The sequence below is a fragment of the Gallinula chloropus genome (assembly GCF_964237585.1).
Source record: "Gallinula chloropus genome assembly, chromosome: 13".
Lineage (NCBI taxonomy): Eukaryota > Metazoa > Chordata > Aves > Gruiformes > Rallidae > Gallinula > Gallinula chloropus.
In genome coordinates this window covers 22921178-22938138 of record NC_140098.1, presented here as the reverse complement: position 1 = coordinate 22938138, position 16961 = coordinate 22921178, and the positions used below count along the sequence as shown (strand labels likewise).

The window sequence follows — 16961 nt, the reverse complement described above, 5'->3', positions numbered from 1 at the left end:
ATCTCCCAGTCGCCTGCACCGTTGTGCGGGCGGCCTGCGCCCGGTGCCACCCCTCGGCCTCTCAGTGGCACTCGCCAGCGCCTCAGGCCCGCTTGCAACCACCTCCCCCTCCCTCAGGCCCCACGGCCCACCCCCAGGCCGCGCGCGGCGCGGCCACGTCCTGCCTGTGTGGTGCGAGGGGAACGGGAAGGCCCTGTCCTCACAAGCAGGTTGCTTGGCTCGTGAAAGCGTAACCATAAAGGTGGTCTCTCTCTTCCTAGCGTCACCCCTTAGAAGACTCTGCAGCATAGCTCTTACGTGTCCACACTCCCATTTTTACTGATGCACAGGACTTGTAACCGGCTACTCTTTCCTCTTAGAGAGCCACTTAGAGAAACCTGATTGAACATGCTTCTGCGTCCTGCTCAATGAGCAGCATTTCGATTTCCATCCAGCCCCTGTACTCAGACCACCTGTGTAGTAGCACTGTGGTGGGCTGCAGTGGTATTTTTGTCTTTATGCTTTCTGTTGCTTAGCATGCTAAAGGAAGAGTCCTTGTAGAGGCTTCCAAAAGAGACTCCTCCTTCCCAATGCTAGTTGCAGCAGAATCTGAGGTTGTGCAATAAAGGTGTTAGCAATAAACTGAATTATAAGGAAAAAACACCTTTTACGTTGCTTTACTGGTACAACCATAAAATAATATTACCTTTATTCAATTGCTTGGTTACTAACAGGCATTGAAGGCCTTGAAAAAAAAGTCAGAACTATAAACCAAGAACTATGGCAAGTACCAGAGTGATCCAGAAAGTCAGCATAACAGAAGCATCAGAAACAGGTGGGTTTTTTTCCCCTACTGTAGCCACAACTGCCTTTACTGCTCCTTCTACACAGCATTCACTTATTAGTCACAGTTGTAAAACTCGCCTTTCAACAGAAATGGCAGGATTGCTTCAGGGCATGCTAAGCAGTTACATGCCACCTGCAAACAATCAACATTTTTACTTCCTCCTATTAAGTTCTCCCCTTAAATTTGGAGGATTTTTTCCACTTTTCTTCTTCTAAAAGAAAATAGAACACAAGGAAATTTTTATCTGTATTTCCTTATTCAGATCAAATCACCACTTTTTCTTTCACATGCATTCACTAACCTGTTGCTCTGAGCAGTATCATTTGTTCTAAGTTAATGTGGAAGGAGAGAAAAGTGAGATACAGCCTCCCAGTATTATTGTTTTCTGGCATTACCCTCTTTCACATTCAAGCTCCTAACTTAAATGTGCTTCTTTCAGTTTAGAGGACTGTCACACATTCTGTTTTCATGGCAGTATGACTCAAACCCTTAAAAATGGGGTTCTATGTTCTCTCCAGAGTTTTCCATCCCTTGCTTATACCCACATTAATGCTCATGCAGACACATACCAAGTTCAATCAGGGAACTGACTTGTTTGAAAAAGTGAATGTATTTGGTAAAGGTTATCTTAATTTTAATGAAATTAATAAAAAGAAAAAAAAATACCGTCCCAAAGCAGCACTCTCAGAAAACAGATAAATGACTGTGCATTTGAAAAAGGAAGCACGAACAGAACATACTTGCAAGATACAAGTTCTGGTATTCCCAAGTAAAAAGTGGAGCAAGACTAAAAACAGGTATTTATTTCTGAACTGCATTTTCTCATGTATCTCCTCAGGACTGGTGCTGTTTGTAGGACAGTACTGGAGACACAGGCAGAACTGGTGATACTGGAGTTGTAGTCAACACCTGATTCTGAAACACAAATATTTTAATCCTACCAAACACCCAAAGAAAGATAAGGAGAATGCTGACATACTGGATCCAGGCAAATTTAATAATTTCCCAAAATCCTGGCTGATATTTAAAGAAAGTCAAGGAGTGTTCATCAAAAAGCTTCTGATACTATTACTGTAATAAGTAAACAAAGGAACTCAAACCTAGAAAAGCACAAAATTCGGTTTGCATAGCAAAGCAAAGCCTTTGAGCCATGGAAATCCCTAAAGGCCTTTTATCATACTATGTAACAAAAGCTGCAGATGTGACTGTCCTAGAAGACATTTAAATCAATTCAGTGGGGAGAGCCTATTTTGTCCCTGACTCACCAGAAAGTAATTATTGGTAACAGGCAGGTAACCAAACCTAGTAAGAAGTGTGTTCCATACAGATTCTTTTAAACACAAGCTTGTTCTTGTCCGAGAAAATTAGTAAAGAACATAACAAACAAGAAACAAACCCATAAAAAAACCTTCAGGTCTGTTGGTGCATGTAACAGATTTGTGACATGCACTGCAGGGTTGATTATTTGGTGAGCTTACTTTGCACCTGGATTTCTAATTATCTGCTTTACGTCAAAGTAGTATAGTAAAGATGGATGCTTTACTAGTGGCATCTATGACAGATTGAGACAGCAAGTGGTGCAATAGCAAAGGCAGACTTACTATAGATACTGTGAATGACTAACAAACTGCAAAAAGAACAATTTAGTAAGGCTGAAAGCAACACAGGTTCCCAGCAGAAAAAGTCAGAAACTGATTATGCAAGGAGATACTTCTGGAGGAATGAGCAAATAGGTATTCAGTTAACTATAGTGCTTAGCTAACGAAGGAAAAGTGTAGTAACAAGTCTTGAAGAAAACGGATTTCATTTGACCAATATATGCAAGCCAGTTATGTCAGCTTATGTATTTTTCAAAGGATATAAGATAACTTCCACTGGGTAACGAATAGTGGCATTAACAATAAATGGTGCATCTCTTGCTCTTCCAGTCATCCAAACAGGACTGGGATCTGAAAACACTGTTGTCACTAAAATGGGTAAAGGAAACATACAGGTTAAGGGGTGTTAAGGTTCAATCTTAAGATTTGAGTTCTGTATTAATACAGAAATCAAATCAAACAGCTGCCAATGTGCTAACTACTGCTGTCCTGTAATTCACAGATATGCATTTGGGCTTACCATTTCTATCCCAATATGCTGCAATGATGTTTGTTAGATCATAGTCACTCGCAAAAGGACTCGTGCCATTGATCACAGACACCTGTTACAAGGAGATACCTGCATTATTTGTTCACTCTTCACAAAAGCAATTCTACTGTGTTTCATGAGCAAAGTATCTGTGCCATTGAAGGAACATGCATAAACATCAGACTGAACATCTTGTCAGAATAATCTCTTCCACCTTTCAGCCTAACAAGATAACACCAGTTCCAAAGTTCTAGGGTCCATTCTGTGCAGGAGTACAAATAATTATGATATCATGTAATATGGTACTAGAAGGATAAAGGGCAGGGGGAAATTGATGGGAGAAGGAAAAATTTCCTTACATTGTATCTGGTATCCAGTCCACAATGGTTAAGTAATTGCCTCTGGTTCAATTTCAGGTCTCCATTCATATAGAGCTGAGACCCTGGCACAGGAGAAAAAAACTGAAGAAAAGCCATGCTCTGCATCACAAGTGTTGACATTCTCTGAAATGGTAAACATGAGAAAATGAACTTAACATTGGGGATAACACAACATGCTTTTCTATCTCTTTGTATGTACAGATTTTCTCCATAGATTTGATTTTTTTCTGACTCCCAATTTTCAGATCATCACATTAGTCTAAACAAGGGAAACACCAAAAAAGAAATACTAACAATTTTATTTTTTAGTGAACTGCTCTATTTGTTAGTTACTAACTTTATAAACCAAAGTTCTACAGGAAATTTAGTTAAGCCCAACACCTTGTGGCTAATGACAGAACAATTTGACTTGCCGTAATGTGAAAAGCTGCAAGATCACAAAAGACATAATTGGAGACACACTTCAAAATATTCAGCAAAGTCAGCTAAGGACTCCTGCTCTGCAATAAGGATGAAACAAAGAAGTTCCTTAGCCCTTATCAATCACCCAATCTGAAGGAAAATTTTCACATTTACTGTAAAACAAAGGTGGTGTAAATATCATAACTCTCAGTGATACTAATCACTGGCCTAATACTTCAGAATAAATTTAGGAATGTCAGGCCTCTACTCTTGATCTTGGAATGTTTTCTACACCACATGGCCATGCTTGCTAAGATTGTCCACCTGCAATCAGCAAGAGGCTCTTGGTTAAACTAAGTCTAATCTCCCTAGTAAAACAACTTACTGGCTTCGTGGGTACATCCGACACAGCTCTACACTGCCTTAGATGTGTCAGTGGGTTCTCTGAGCACTAGCATTTTACTCATTGCTTCAGGTATTATTAATTGCAATGCCACTTGATACAATGGCAGCAGAATTTTATTTTCCCGATCCATATAACACCTTCTTCACCCTTCCAAAGATCCTGGCAGATGATTGCCATTGCTTCAAGAGCCATTAAGTAAGCTAAATCTATGGAGTTTCAGCATGCTGCAACAGCCTGCCCCTCTACCTCAGAAAACTAACCACTTAGGTCATGACACAGCAATATGTAAGAATGCACAGCCTACTGCCTACTGCAAGGCTCTCAATTATTTCCTGATGCCACCTACCTACACTGACAGGCACTGTTGCACATCTCTGTCCTGTATGCTGCACTACAGCCCAAGAGAGTGCACAGATTCCAAAGAAAACTAAGAATCATAGAATCTCCTGGGTTGGACATATCAAAATACGCAACAGAGCTAGACTAGGAATGACCCAGCAGAGTATGAGAAAAGTAAATAATTTTTTAGCAGAATGAAACTTTTAGATAGCAATTTCAAATGTGTAAAAGTTCTTTCATCTTTTGCATAACCACTACTGGAATATTACACTGGGTCTATAGGTCACAACAAATAAAACTAAAAATGCTCACATAAAGATGGTAGGAAAAGAGTAGAATCAGCTGAACACCAACTACATGCTCCGTAGGTTGTAGCGGTAGTTCCAGTTTAAAATGCAACTGATCCATTTTGCCATCTTGATTTTTGTCTTCTTCTCTAGCCTGAAGGAATCAATAAGATTGTTTTTTAAAGGCACAAACTTCTGTTAAAAAGAGAACAAAAGGTAAAACATCAGGGGATCTCCACAACTGCAGAAAAAAAAAAAAAAAAAAAGCAAGCAAATAACCTGCATAGTTAGGAAAGCAATAAAAAGCTGGTTGACTTTATAGACACAGGAGAAGAGACAAACATCTTGCAGTAGTGTCTGTAACACAATGTCTCATGTGTGCCCCTAGGAAGAGAAAATTCATCAGACTCTTCAAGGTCTCTTCCGCCCTATGCCATTTCAGCCATCTCCCTTGCAGGTTACAAAGCCTGCCTTAGTGCTGGATCCTCTGTTACTTCCTGTACAAATGTGGGTGACAATCAGGCTTATGCCTCTTGAATTTCAGCCTACCTCTTAATGTAGCCCCTGCAAGCCAATGTCTGGTTGCGAGCCAAGGCTTGCTACATTTCTGTGCCACAAATGTTCAGTACTTCAGCTCTTTGCAAGCACAACAGGACTCATGACAGAGGAAATGCAGAAAAAATAGCAGTGACCGTTGAATCCCTGAAGGAACAATGGCTGCCAGGCAGAGGCTACATGCTTTAGAAGGACTTAGAATTGCCTTGGTTCAAATAGACCCTTTACGTCAAGACCAAGCATCGCCCTAACCTGCCATCCACTAATAAACCACGTCCCTCAGCACTGCATCTAACGGTCTTTTAAATACCTCCAGGGGTGGAGACTCCCTGGACAGCCCGTTCCAGAGTCTCCTTTCAAAACTAGGGACTATGTACAAACCCTGCAAACTTCAGATTGTGATAAGCCATGGGGGGTGGGGGAGAGAAGAAGGGCCCAACTACCCTACTAATTTGAGGAAGGTAAACTTATGTGCTCAAGCAAACCACCAGAGGCTCTTAAGGACGTGGTGTAGTGGTGGTTGTGGTAGTGTTAGGTTAATGGTTGGACTTGATGACTGTGCTGGTTAAAAATCCCTTGTCCCAAGCAAACGTTGCTGTAAGGCACGGGGTTATGCACAAAGCTGCTGTGACTCGCATGCAGCAGTGCACGGTAGGCTGCTTGGTCATGAGCACTGGCAACACTCAACACTTATGCCCTGGTCCCATGGCCGCTCCCCTGGTCCCACTCTCCAGCCCTGCTTCCCACATTCACCGCCGAGCTCGCCCCGGGCAGGCCTACCGACAGGAGTGGGACTCGTAGCCGGTCCTCCTGGAGCCTGTTGAACGTCGGGAAAGTGCTCCACGCCAAAAAGCTTCCTGGGGCGGGCCCGACGGTAGCCACGAAGAGCACCTGGTACCGGAACCGCACGGTGGGCTGCTCCAGGTACGCGCTCTGCTTCAGCCAGAAACCTGCGGGCAGAGGCGGCGCGAGACCTCAGGACTGCGCCGGGCCGGGCCGGGTCGCGTGGGGCCGAGCGGTGCTCACCGTGGCTCCGGTAGGCCACCAGCAGCGGCGGCACGTAGGTCAACACCGTCATGAGCAGCAAGGCGAGCGCCGCGGCGGAGCAGAGCCCGGCCCGGTAGCGCGTGTGGAGCGCGGGATGCGAGAACAGCTCCACGCCAGCCATCACGAGCGGCCCGCGCCCTCACCGTGGCAACGGCGGAGCCCCAGACTGACAGGACGCCTCTCCTATCAGCACGTCGGAACGCGGAGAGGCGACGGGTGCGCCAGCCAATAAGCGTGTACCACTGCATTCCGGGGCCGATGACTGCAATGAGGTGGGAGAGCGCCCGGGAACGGCAGCGGAGCCCATGGTGCGGTTTCGAGCGCCACAGGAACACCTCGGGAGGGACCAACGCGTGACCTCGCACCCGCCGGCTGACTCTGCGCTCGGATGTTGCAGCCCCGCCTCTGGGTAGCCGGCCGGAAGCGCTGCGTCTGGGGTGGTTGCTAGGGAACTGGCGAGGCGGAAGTCCCGCCTGCCGAGCTGTGGCTGTTGTTGTTGTGACAGGGACCGTGACAGCGACAGGCCCGGCTGCCCGGCAGGAGCCCCCGCCCGCCCGCACACGGGCCTCGCCGCCGCTGGCTCCGCTTCCCGCCGGTCCGCACGATGAAGTGGATGTTCAAGGAGGACCACGCGCTGGGTAAGGGTGGGCCCGGGTCAGACGCTGCCCGCCGCCCTCCGTCTCCTGCTTCGTCGCGGGGACCGGGGCCTACCCACTCGGTCTGCCCCGGTCGGCTCTCCGATCCGATCGTCCTGTCTGTGGGCGGACAGCCGACTGCGGCCTTGGCCGAAGGGTGGCGCGATTCCCGGGGACGGCCTCCCTCAGCAGCTACGGACCCCTTTCGCGGGGGTGGGGGTGGGGGGGCGGGGGAAGGGTTAAACTGTCGCCGTCCCCGCAGGCTCCCGTCTCTCCCTAGGACACTGGCGATACTATTACTGTGCTGTGACTAATTACGAGTTTTGTTCACAGAGCACAGATGTGTCGAGTCGGCAAAAATCCGAGCCAAATACCCCGACCGTGTCCCGGTGAGTAACCAACCAGCGAGTACTTAAAAGCAAAGGTGGATAAGCTGTTTCCATCCTGTCCTCTCTTCTTCGATCAGATCCTAAGTAAATTAATCTTCTCTTTTGCATCCTTAGATGTTTTAAAGAGGTCTCAAACACATCTAACACATAAAACACTCCCTCTTCTGCCCCACAGAATATTGACAAGTAAACATGAGTGCCTGACTTTCTAAACGCTTTCCGGGCATGTTTATAGCTTATCTTAAATTCTTTAAACCTTTGCACTCATCCGTCCTGGCTACATGAGGAAGGTGATTTTCCTTCACTTCTTCCATGTCTACAACCACTCTTCTCAAGAATCTCCCCATGCAAACCCTATTGTTTGAAGAGCCAGTGCAAGTGGTGACCCACCTTTATTAATAGTTACCAACCTACCTTCTAAATACCAAATGACCTCACTACTTCACTCTGCAATCTTTTTTTTATCATGTTTTAGTCAGTGAAATAACCGCATTTCACATCCTTATGTAACAGCTAACATGTCCACATTCTCAACTTACCTGCTTCTGAGTAAAATTTCCTACATCTCATGTGACCACATGCCAGTTAGTGTCACTGCTGTCTGACCTCTTGATAAATCACTTATCCATTAGGCAGTGTGACCCAGAGTAGAACCTCTAATCCCATTGACTTTCTCTGATGTTGAGTTCCAGCTAGTCACAGCATCTTCTCAGCTTGTGGTCTGGCAAGCTGAGTCGATCCTTGCCATTCTCTGCTTGATTGGTTAATTAGTTAATTAGTTAACTTAATTAGTTAACCACCTATAGTAGTGTTAACTATGCTATAGATTGTGGCATGCTAGTGTATCTCCACAGATACCCATTTTTTCATCTCAAGAGTATCTTTCATTACCCTAGGGGAAGAAGAGATGTTGAAACTCATAGTGTGAGTCAGAATTACGTAATGTTGTATCAGAGGTGGACAGCAAGGTATGGATGGATACAGGAATTAAATCTCAAATTGTAGTGTGATGCTGCATCTGGGCCGATACGTTTGATGATTCAGAGTGAACCATATACTGTTCACAAAATAGTTGATATCAAGTATATTTTTGGTATTTAATAGTCAACATCTTTTTTCGGACTTAATGTTTCCTGCTTTCTAGGTTACAGCCTGCATCCTGAGTGACATAGATTAAAGGGACTTCAGTTCTCAGCTGCTGTATCTATGTACCTGGATTTAGAAATGTGGTTCAAACCTGTTAAGATAATATATTAACAGCCTGACACTGTCGTAGGCTAGACCTTTAAGGAATAGATGAGAGGTAAAGAAATTAATGCGTGCCAAGTACTGCAATTTTAAATTTGCCCAGGGAATCAAATGGTCTAGGGGTTAAAAGTTTTAAGTTTTACTAGAAGCAGTTCACCAAGAGCCTTGACTTTGACAGTTTATAGATTATGAAGCTAAAATGCCTACTCTGTAACTGTAATGTGTGAAAAAAACCCAATATTGGTTGTTAAGGCTTTAATATTCCTTTCAGGCTGTTCTTGGTCCTCTTTACAGTTCCCTCCTACTGAATTCCAAAAGGCAGATACTATGGCCTCTATCTATTTCTGAAAGCAGAGCAATTAGAAGGAAAAAACCTCACCAGATCATCCAACAGCATGTATTGTAAATGTAATTGAGCATTACCTGTCTGCTGTAGCAATGGGGAGTGCAGAGCTAAGGCTTTAAGACAGTGGAACCTCTTACAAGCCTTATTTCCCCATGTGCAGCATTTTCCTTCAAGAACTAGCCCATGTGGAGCAATAAGCATCAGGTCCCTTCCAGAAGTAATACTTATTTCTCCTTCCTCTTGTACCTGTTGCTTTTTTTGTGGCCATCCTGTCATCTTTCCTTTCTGTAGTCAAGGTCTAATTTCCTAACATATTCTATCATCAGTTCAGCACAATACAAAGCAGAGAACAGCATCATTTGAGTCATACGCTGACAGCACTAACTTGGTGGAACAAACAATGTGCTTTAGAGTGCAGTCACAGTCAGAGTAACACAGTAAAAAAAAATAATTCTGGTTTCCAGTGATAAAATTAGTGTGCTATTGCAGACCTGAGTCTACAGACACCCCAGGCTGGTAATTAACATCGGCAGTCTCTTTTCAAAGTTGCAAACAAAGGCCTGTTAATGCTGCACACATCTTACCTAGGCATACTGGAGTTCCTCCCTACTTTCTGTTGCCAAGCACTGCTGGTGTAGGCAGAGACTAGCCAAGTTCCTGCGGTGGCCTAGCAGCATCAGCATGGACTGTGATTTTAAAATTGGTTTTCCTTACAGCCTGTGTATCCCATCTGCGTCTCATTAATACATTGCTGAAACCTACACTGTATTAATACGGCTTCGCTGTCATCCTGTAACTTCGTCGAGCTAACTGAAACTGTGATCATGGAGTTTTGAACATCAGAGGCATCCACTGCTGGATTATCTGGCAGTATAAGCTTAGCACAACAGGGGCACAGAAGATCACAGCATCTTTCTGGTAATTCAGTGTACTCAACTGGGAAGCTTTGGCAGGCCAACTGGTATCCCAGAGCCTACTGCAGCCACACTTCGCTTCTCTTCCTTGACACACTGTTGAGCTGGACTGACACGCTCGTGGGCTGGCTGTGGAAGTGGGTAATTGTTCATTATAAAAAAGCAGAGAGCGTGGCTGTCAAATCAAAAGCAGTACAGCAAAGCAATGTGTAAAAAAAAAAAAAGCACAGAACACCTGGTCATTCTGTGGCCACCTGGAACCTTTCAGTATACCACAGCTGACTGCAACTCTACCAGAGTTTTGACCCTATTCAGATACACCATGGCGGCTTTGATTCTACACCGAGCTGCCTGAAGTATGCGTCTCCACTTAGCATGAGTTTCTGACATACTGGCAGTATTGTGTGATGGCACAGTATGCTGCACAGGTGAATACAAAAGACTTCAGGAGAAGAGAAAGAAGTTGTTAATATGTACTCATGGAAGCCTGAGAGCCGTTCTGGCCTCTCCAAATTGCATACAACAGGTGAAATGGCAGATGAGATGCTAAACTAAGCTGGTGGTTCTCTCTCCCATTTATCCAAATACTGATTTATTTTTTTTTAGCTTCAGTGTTACTGAGTTACTTGTTTTTCTTTTGCTATATGCTGTATCAAGGAGTTGGTTCTGTTACTGGTTGGGAGCAACTTGGAACATTGTTTAAAAAAAAAGATAGTTAAGGCGGAAGGGTTGAGGTGGTGTGTTTGTTAAACCTGTGTATCTCTGCTTTGTGGGATTTCATTTAGTCACATGACAATTTAAAGAGGATATGGCATGCACGTAGCAAACTAGAATCCTGTGTAACACAAGATTTCAAGCAATGATGGTCACACTTGCATGTTCTGTGAGGAGTGGCTAAGGCCTCCAGATTTGTCTAGTTTGGAAAAAAAGGGAGGCTGAAGAGCAAACTTAATGCTCTCTTGCAGCTTCCTAAGGAGAGGAAGTGAAGAGGGAGGTGTTGACCTCTCTTCTCCCTGGGATCTGGAGACAGGGTGCCTGGGAAATGTTCACAGCTGTGCCTGGGGATGTTCAGACTGGACATGAATATTTCTTTACCCGGAGGGTAGTCAAACACTACAACATGCTGCTTCGAGGTGGTCAGTAACCCATATGCCTGTCAACATTTAAGAGGCATTTGGATGGTGACCTTCACATGCTTTAATTTTTGGTGGTCAGGCTGTTGGACAAGATGGTTGTTGTAGGTCCCTTGCAGGTGAACTATTCTGTTCTACACAACTTTCTTTTTTACACTGTGACAATGAGAAAAACAGAATAAGCAGCATTTGTACAAAGGGAATGCGCTTCCTCGGATTACCTGCTGTTGCTGGACTACCAGTGCTGCAGTCTAGTCGAATGTTTCATGACTCCACTGAAGCTGTCTGTTCATGCAGATCCTGTAAAGCCTGATGTTTACACCTGTGTTTTACAGGTCATAGTGGAGAAGGTCTCAGGATCTCAGATTGTTGATATTGACAAGAGGAAATACTTAGTTCCATCTGATATTACTGTGGCCCAGTTCATGTGGATCATCAGGAAGAGGATTCAACTACCATCTGAGAAGGCAATATTCCTCTTTGTAGACAAGACTGTCCCACAATCCAGGTGAGAGGCTATTCACTTGGTGTTCAGAACCACAGGCATACTGGAAGGACAGGAACTCTCTTTGAACCTTACTTGGTCATTTTTAGGAGGTGTCAGTTACGTTTTAATCTCACTGCGAGTTTCACAAAACATTTCTTGCGTTAGGCTGAAAGGAAGGGTGACTGAGAAATGCCATTATTTACTTCCATGGTAAGAGGGCTATTATGTATCTTTGGTTGAATGCAAGAACATTTACAACATCAATACACAAAAAATAATCATTCTGAATGTAACAGAAAAGTTGCATGTTAAATACTCAAACACCACAAATTACTCTGACAGCTCACAAATTATAACATTGTAGATTAGTTGCTAGTATTTGTTTTATAAATTACTTCTATAAACACAAAATGCAAAAATAATATAGAAAGGTTTTTCACATTGGTTTTATATAGAAAAATTAATTATTGTCTGTTACATACAGAAGCAGCAGCTACTGCTTTCTATATGAGATAGTTTAATATTTGAGGAAATAGTACATCCTTATGTTACACATTTTAGATCTTATTAATCCTTACCTTTGTAACAGTGCCACCAGGTAACTGGTTCAGACTCAGGAGTATTTCTTATTTACTTTGTGATACAGAACAGAGGTGTGTGAGTACCATCTTTTTCTGCTTGCTTCCTAAGAACATTGAAAGCGCCTGTATGTCATCTTAGCAGTGCTGCATAACTGCTAAGAATAGGAAAGGGCACACTGTCTCATCTCACATGTTCAAAACACAGACCACCAATTCTTTGACACCCTTCTCTCTTCATCCAGAAGTTTATCTACTACTCACCAATTCCCTTACGTTCCCAGTACTGCCTGCAACGCTTTCAAGCTCCTCTCTGCCTATCCAGTTTAAGAAAACTTTAATTTCATCAAAAGTTCAAAACTTTATCCACTAAAAATGCACTAGTTTCTGGCTAACTTCTGTTTTGTTGCCCATGTGTTTTGGTAGTAGCATGATTTTAAATCATCATTTTTTAACAACATAGAAAACAAAACTGTTCCTCCCCAAAACAACCTGGGCCTCAAAGAAACAGCCCAAAAAGCACAAGTTTGATAAATCTGAGACAAGCTGAACACTGACAACTACACCAGTTGGAAGCAGAAATGAGGTTGCTCACACAAGAATGAAGACATAAATGCAGCTGCATTCAAGGAAGATACTGTCAGGCTATTGATCCTGGTATTAGTCACAGCGTCAATAATGGATGACTCAGAACCTGAGAGACATTCAGTAACTGATTTCCAATAAAACAGGGAAGTGTGCTGACAAACACATTTGTGATGAAGTAACAAAAACCTAGACACTCTGCAGCAAGCCCAGGATCATTTTGGTAATTCTAGAGTCAGCTGCTTTTCATATATATCCTCATTTTGGTATTTTAATTCACACAGAGACTTACCACTTTTGGCTGTTATTAGTATTTGCCTGTGTGATATTCTAACTGTTACCATTTGGAACTGTCATGATCCAAGCAAACCGTTTCTCTTTTTTCCCCCTTTAAGCTTAACTATGGGACAACTTTATGAGAAAGAAAAGGATGAAGATGGATTCTTGTATGTTGCCTACAGTGGAGAGAATACATTTGGTTTCTGAATGGTGGGGCTTGGCTACTATATCATCCTGCTGTGTATCTTGTAAATAGCTGATCATTTTCTGTTCCAACATATACAGAAGTTTCTTCTATAACACATGCATTTGTAACTGGATTGATTTCTTAATATATTGATAGGTCTTGTTTTAGTAGACTGTTAAATTATCACAAAGAAGTTTTGTTGGTTTTGTGCATTTTTTTCCTCGTGGCTTTGAATCCCTCACTCCTTTGGGGGATATATTTGATGACAGTGATTAAGTAATAAAGCAAAGTAGTTGGGCTGCTAAAACATGAAAGGGTACATATTTATTCTGTTTTGACATGGTAACTTAAGAAAAATAAAAAAATAAAAGTTAGTAATAGGAACACTGGATTTGCCAGCTTATCCTAAGCAGGAGCAAGATGCCATCATGTTGAAGTGAGCTAATATGTTCTTTGCTTTCAATTAACAAACAAGTACAATAAAAATTCCTGTCACAAACAGGCAGTGCTGACATTTCTTTGATTTTGGCCAGAAACTTAAATCATCACATTTATTATACATCTACTTATATTATTTACTAGACACTGTACAGCTTCTGAACTTCTAGCATGTGGATGATGACAGAGGGAAGAGACAAGGAGCCAGCTCTGCGTTCCCAAACCAATAGCTTCAGAGCTATGAGCTCTCATCTGGAAAAGAGCTATGCTGGCCACAAACTGTAAGTGGAGTGGTAAATAGCAAGGGGATTTGGAAAGCAGGACCTAGGTGTCAAAAGCATAGCCTGTAGGGAAAGGGCACAGAGGCAACTGAATGATACAAATAGGAGACTGGGGAACGGGAAAGTGTAATTTCTCTGTGAGTTATTGCAGAGAGAGAAATATTTGGCAAGGAGTTCAGATTAAAACAGTTGTGTGAGCAGTTCTTAAAAAAACAAACCCCAAAACTAGTTGTGCTACGGGTAGTTATATAGATATACATGTCCTTTCCAAGTAAAAATTCTGTAGATATTCTAAGGATATTACAGAACCAAGCATGTTAAAGAACAGCTGGAGTATATACAGTTCAGTGGTGCAGCTGACATGCCTGAAGGATAGGGGTCTAGTCAAACTCAGGTGGTTTCACATTAACCTCGTGAGATTCAGCAAGGCCAAGTGGAAGGGCCTGCACCTGGTCAGGACAGTCCCCTGGTAGCAAGCGAGACTGAGGAACCCTGCAGAAAAGGACTTGAGTACCAGCGGATGAAAAGCTGGACATACCCAGCATTGCACACTTGCAGCCCAGAAAGCCAACTGTAACCTGGACTACAGCAGGAAGCAGCATGACCAGCACGTCAAAGGAAGTGACTGTCCCCCTCTACTCCCCTCTGATGAGACGCCCACCTGGAGTACTGCATCGAGCTCTGGGGTCTGCACTGTAAGGAGGACACAGAGCTGTTGGAGCAAGTCCAGAAGAGGCCATGAAGATGATCAGAGGGCTGGAGCGCCTCTCCTGTGAAGACAGACTGAGAGGGTTGGGGTTGTTCAGCCTGGAGAAGGCCCCAGGAAAACACTGCGGCCTTTCAATTATTAGATGGGGACAAACTTTTAAATTATTTTTAACTAAAAGAGGGTAGATTCAAACTATATCTAAGGAAGAGGGGGTTTTTTATGGTGAGGGTAGTAAAACACTGGCACAGGTTACTCAGAAAGGCTGGGGGTGCCCTATCCCTGGAAATAGTCAAGGTCAGAGTGGACAGGACTTCTGAAAACCTGTATCTAGTAGAGGATGTCCCTGCTTACTGCATGGGGTTTGGGCTAGATGACCTTTAAAAGTCCTTTCCAACCCAAACTGTTCTATGATTTCAGAGGCAGACAACTGGAATTAGATAGGCTGCATGTATGATAAAGAGTGTGAGATCATTTTATCAATGCTAGTGCCACAGCGTGTATGCAGCAGGGCAAAAGTTTTAAGGCTTTTCCACAAAACAAACAACAAAAAAGTTAACCCCGAGGCTCTCAACTGCTTCCCAAATGGACTGACCATAGTTACACAGCTACCTTGTGGCAAACTTGTGGTTCTGAATGATGGGGGAGGAGGGAAACCACCTAATTGACCTAATTGCACATTACTGGAGTTCCCGCTTCAATACTAAAGGGTAACACTGGGATGGAAAAGTAGCATTGCTTTAAACTTTGTAAGCCAGCAAGGAAACATGAATTACAGCTTAGATTACTAATAAACATCTTTCTTCATTTTCATGCTACATGGTGTGAAAGAGTTGAGTTTTTAAATGTTTCCAGTCACAGTGGAAATTGAATTTGATTTCAGCTTGGAAAGTGATCATACTAACTCAAACTCACATAAAGTTGCCTTATGCCTAGAATTATGTTTGACTCTGCAGTTAGTCACAAGTACTGGCAGAAATACTCCAGAATGAGAGGGCAGGAGTCTCTGAAATGTTGACACAACACAATAGTAGATTACTGAGGCTTGTCACAGTCACAGTGCATGTGTGTTTACAGCATGTGAAAAAGTGCTCTCAATTTCAGTGAGCCTTTCATTATTCAGAATAACACTGCCATGTCTAACACTGCTTAGTGAACATTCCATCACTGCTTCCATCCTGAATTCCTTCCACAACCATCCTCTCCATGCATTTGGCATTAATGTTCAGTCTTAAGAGAACTTTTGATTCAGAGCTGAAAGTGCTTTTATTAGTAGAAAATATTTCCTTGACACTAAAACTTCATAGCTTGTCTGTGTTTAGCAAATAGTATTTTTTGCTAGCTGTTAGTAAGAAATGTAACTTACAACACGCTAGCTGATTACATGCCAGAACATATATAAACAAACCAAGGGGAGATGAAGTTTTATTCCAAATGTTAGGATGGAGATGACTTTTAGAGTACCCTTCATAAGCCTTTCAAAAACCCATATTAAAGCTCTTTTGACATCTCTGTAGTAAGTATTTTAGATTTAGGAGCCCAGGTACACAAGCAATTCCAGAGAATGCAAGGATACGTTTTCTAGAGCAATAACTTTCTTTTCACCTGCAGATGCACTTAAAATGGTAGTAAAACATCAAGAGACTTTTGAAATGCATAGATGGACAGCATCCCTTTAGATACACTCTTGTAAAATTATTTAAAATGTTTGGGTCCCATATGATCTGCACTTTCTATTGACCCTTCAGGACTGGGAAGGCATTTCAATTCACATGCTAAACAGAAAACAAAGAAATACCTCACTATTCCTACACGTCTAACACCTCTCTACCTCACCTATTTTTAAGCTAATTTGAAATGTCATCTCCAGTATAACTAAATGAGCACTAGATTGAGATGGTCCTTCCACTTTGGAATTAAACAGATGCAGCATTTAAATACTTCTTTTCAATCTCAGAAATGCCCTCCTGTTGAGTATAAGATCCTGCAGGCTTAGCTCCTCAGCCTTTTAAGTAGTGCTTTTAAAAAGTTCCTTCCCTTCCCTAAATACGTCCCCAATTCCATCCAAAGAGTGAGGTTAATATCAGTGTTCAGCACCTCTAAAACTACCTGACGAGTAGCAGCAGCAGTCTACAGTTCACAGTATTCTACAAACGCACAGCAAAACGTGACCAGGAACAATCTCCCCTTACAGCTGGGCTCACATTTCAGGAAAGAGTTAAAATTTCCATCATTTAACTGCTCATCTGAAAACTAGTCTGATGCCAAGTCGACACAACTAGCCTTATGCAACCCATTTTAACTTTGCAGCTGGATAGGATATGGGAACATTCCAGTCTGGTCAGCAAGTTTGCTACAGACCTTGTTGATTAAAAGCAAAACTAGG

The 16961-nt window shown here is 42.9% G+C and overlaps 2 protein-coding genes across 3 annotated transcripts; one reads left to right on the top strand and one right to left on the bottom strand.

Moving 5' to 3' along the window:
* Window positions 1-1438: 1438 nt before the first annotated feature.
* Window positions 1439-6490, bottom strand: TMEM231 (transmembrane protein 231; the record flags this gene model as incomplete). Of its 2 annotated transcripts, none has more annotated exons than XM_084269951.1 (7): window positions 1439-1843; window positions 2681-2793; window positions 2945-3026; window positions 3313-3456; window positions 4793-4921; window positions 6103-6272; window positions 6349-6490. In XM_084269951.1, 7 exons carry the CDS (start codon window positions 6488-6490, stop codon window positions 1661-1663), a joined length of 963 nt encoding a protein of 320 aa, XP_084126077.1. In that variant the 3' UTR covers window positions 1439-1660. The 2 variants fall into 2 exon arrangements, with proteins under 2 accessions (XP_084126077.1, XP_084126078.1); XM_084269952.1 differs by having other exon boundaries at window positions 1439-1864; window positions 2702-2793.
* Window positions 6491-6854: 364 nt separating this feature from the next.
* On the top strand, window positions 6855-15348 carry GABARAPL2 (GABA type A receptor associated protein like 2). The gene is made up of 4 exons (XM_084270206.1): window positions 6855-7007; window positions 7338-7393; window positions 11370-11542; window positions 13080-15348. Exons 1-4 carry the CDS (start codon window positions 6974-6976, stop codon window positions 13168-13170), a joined length of 354 nt encoding a protein of 117 aa, XP_084126332.1. The 5' UTR covers window positions 6855-6973; the 3' UTR covers window positions 13171-15348.
* Window positions 15349-16961: the final 1613 nt, after the last annotated feature.

Excerpts from the sequence above, each read along its gene's own strand:
- GABARAPL2 (XM_084270206.1), top strand. The coding sequence starts at position 6,974 with ATGAAGTGGATGTTCAAGGAGGACCACGCGCTGG. Across the intron at positions 7,394-11,369 it reads AATACCCCGACCGTGTCCCG|GTCATAGTGGAGAAGGTCTC; the intron begins GTGAGTAACCAA and ends TGTGTTTTACAG. Across the intron at positions 11,543-13,079 it reads AAGACTGTCCCACAATCCAG|CTTAACTATGGGACAACTTT; the intron begins GTGAGAGGCTAT and ends TCCCCCTTTAAG.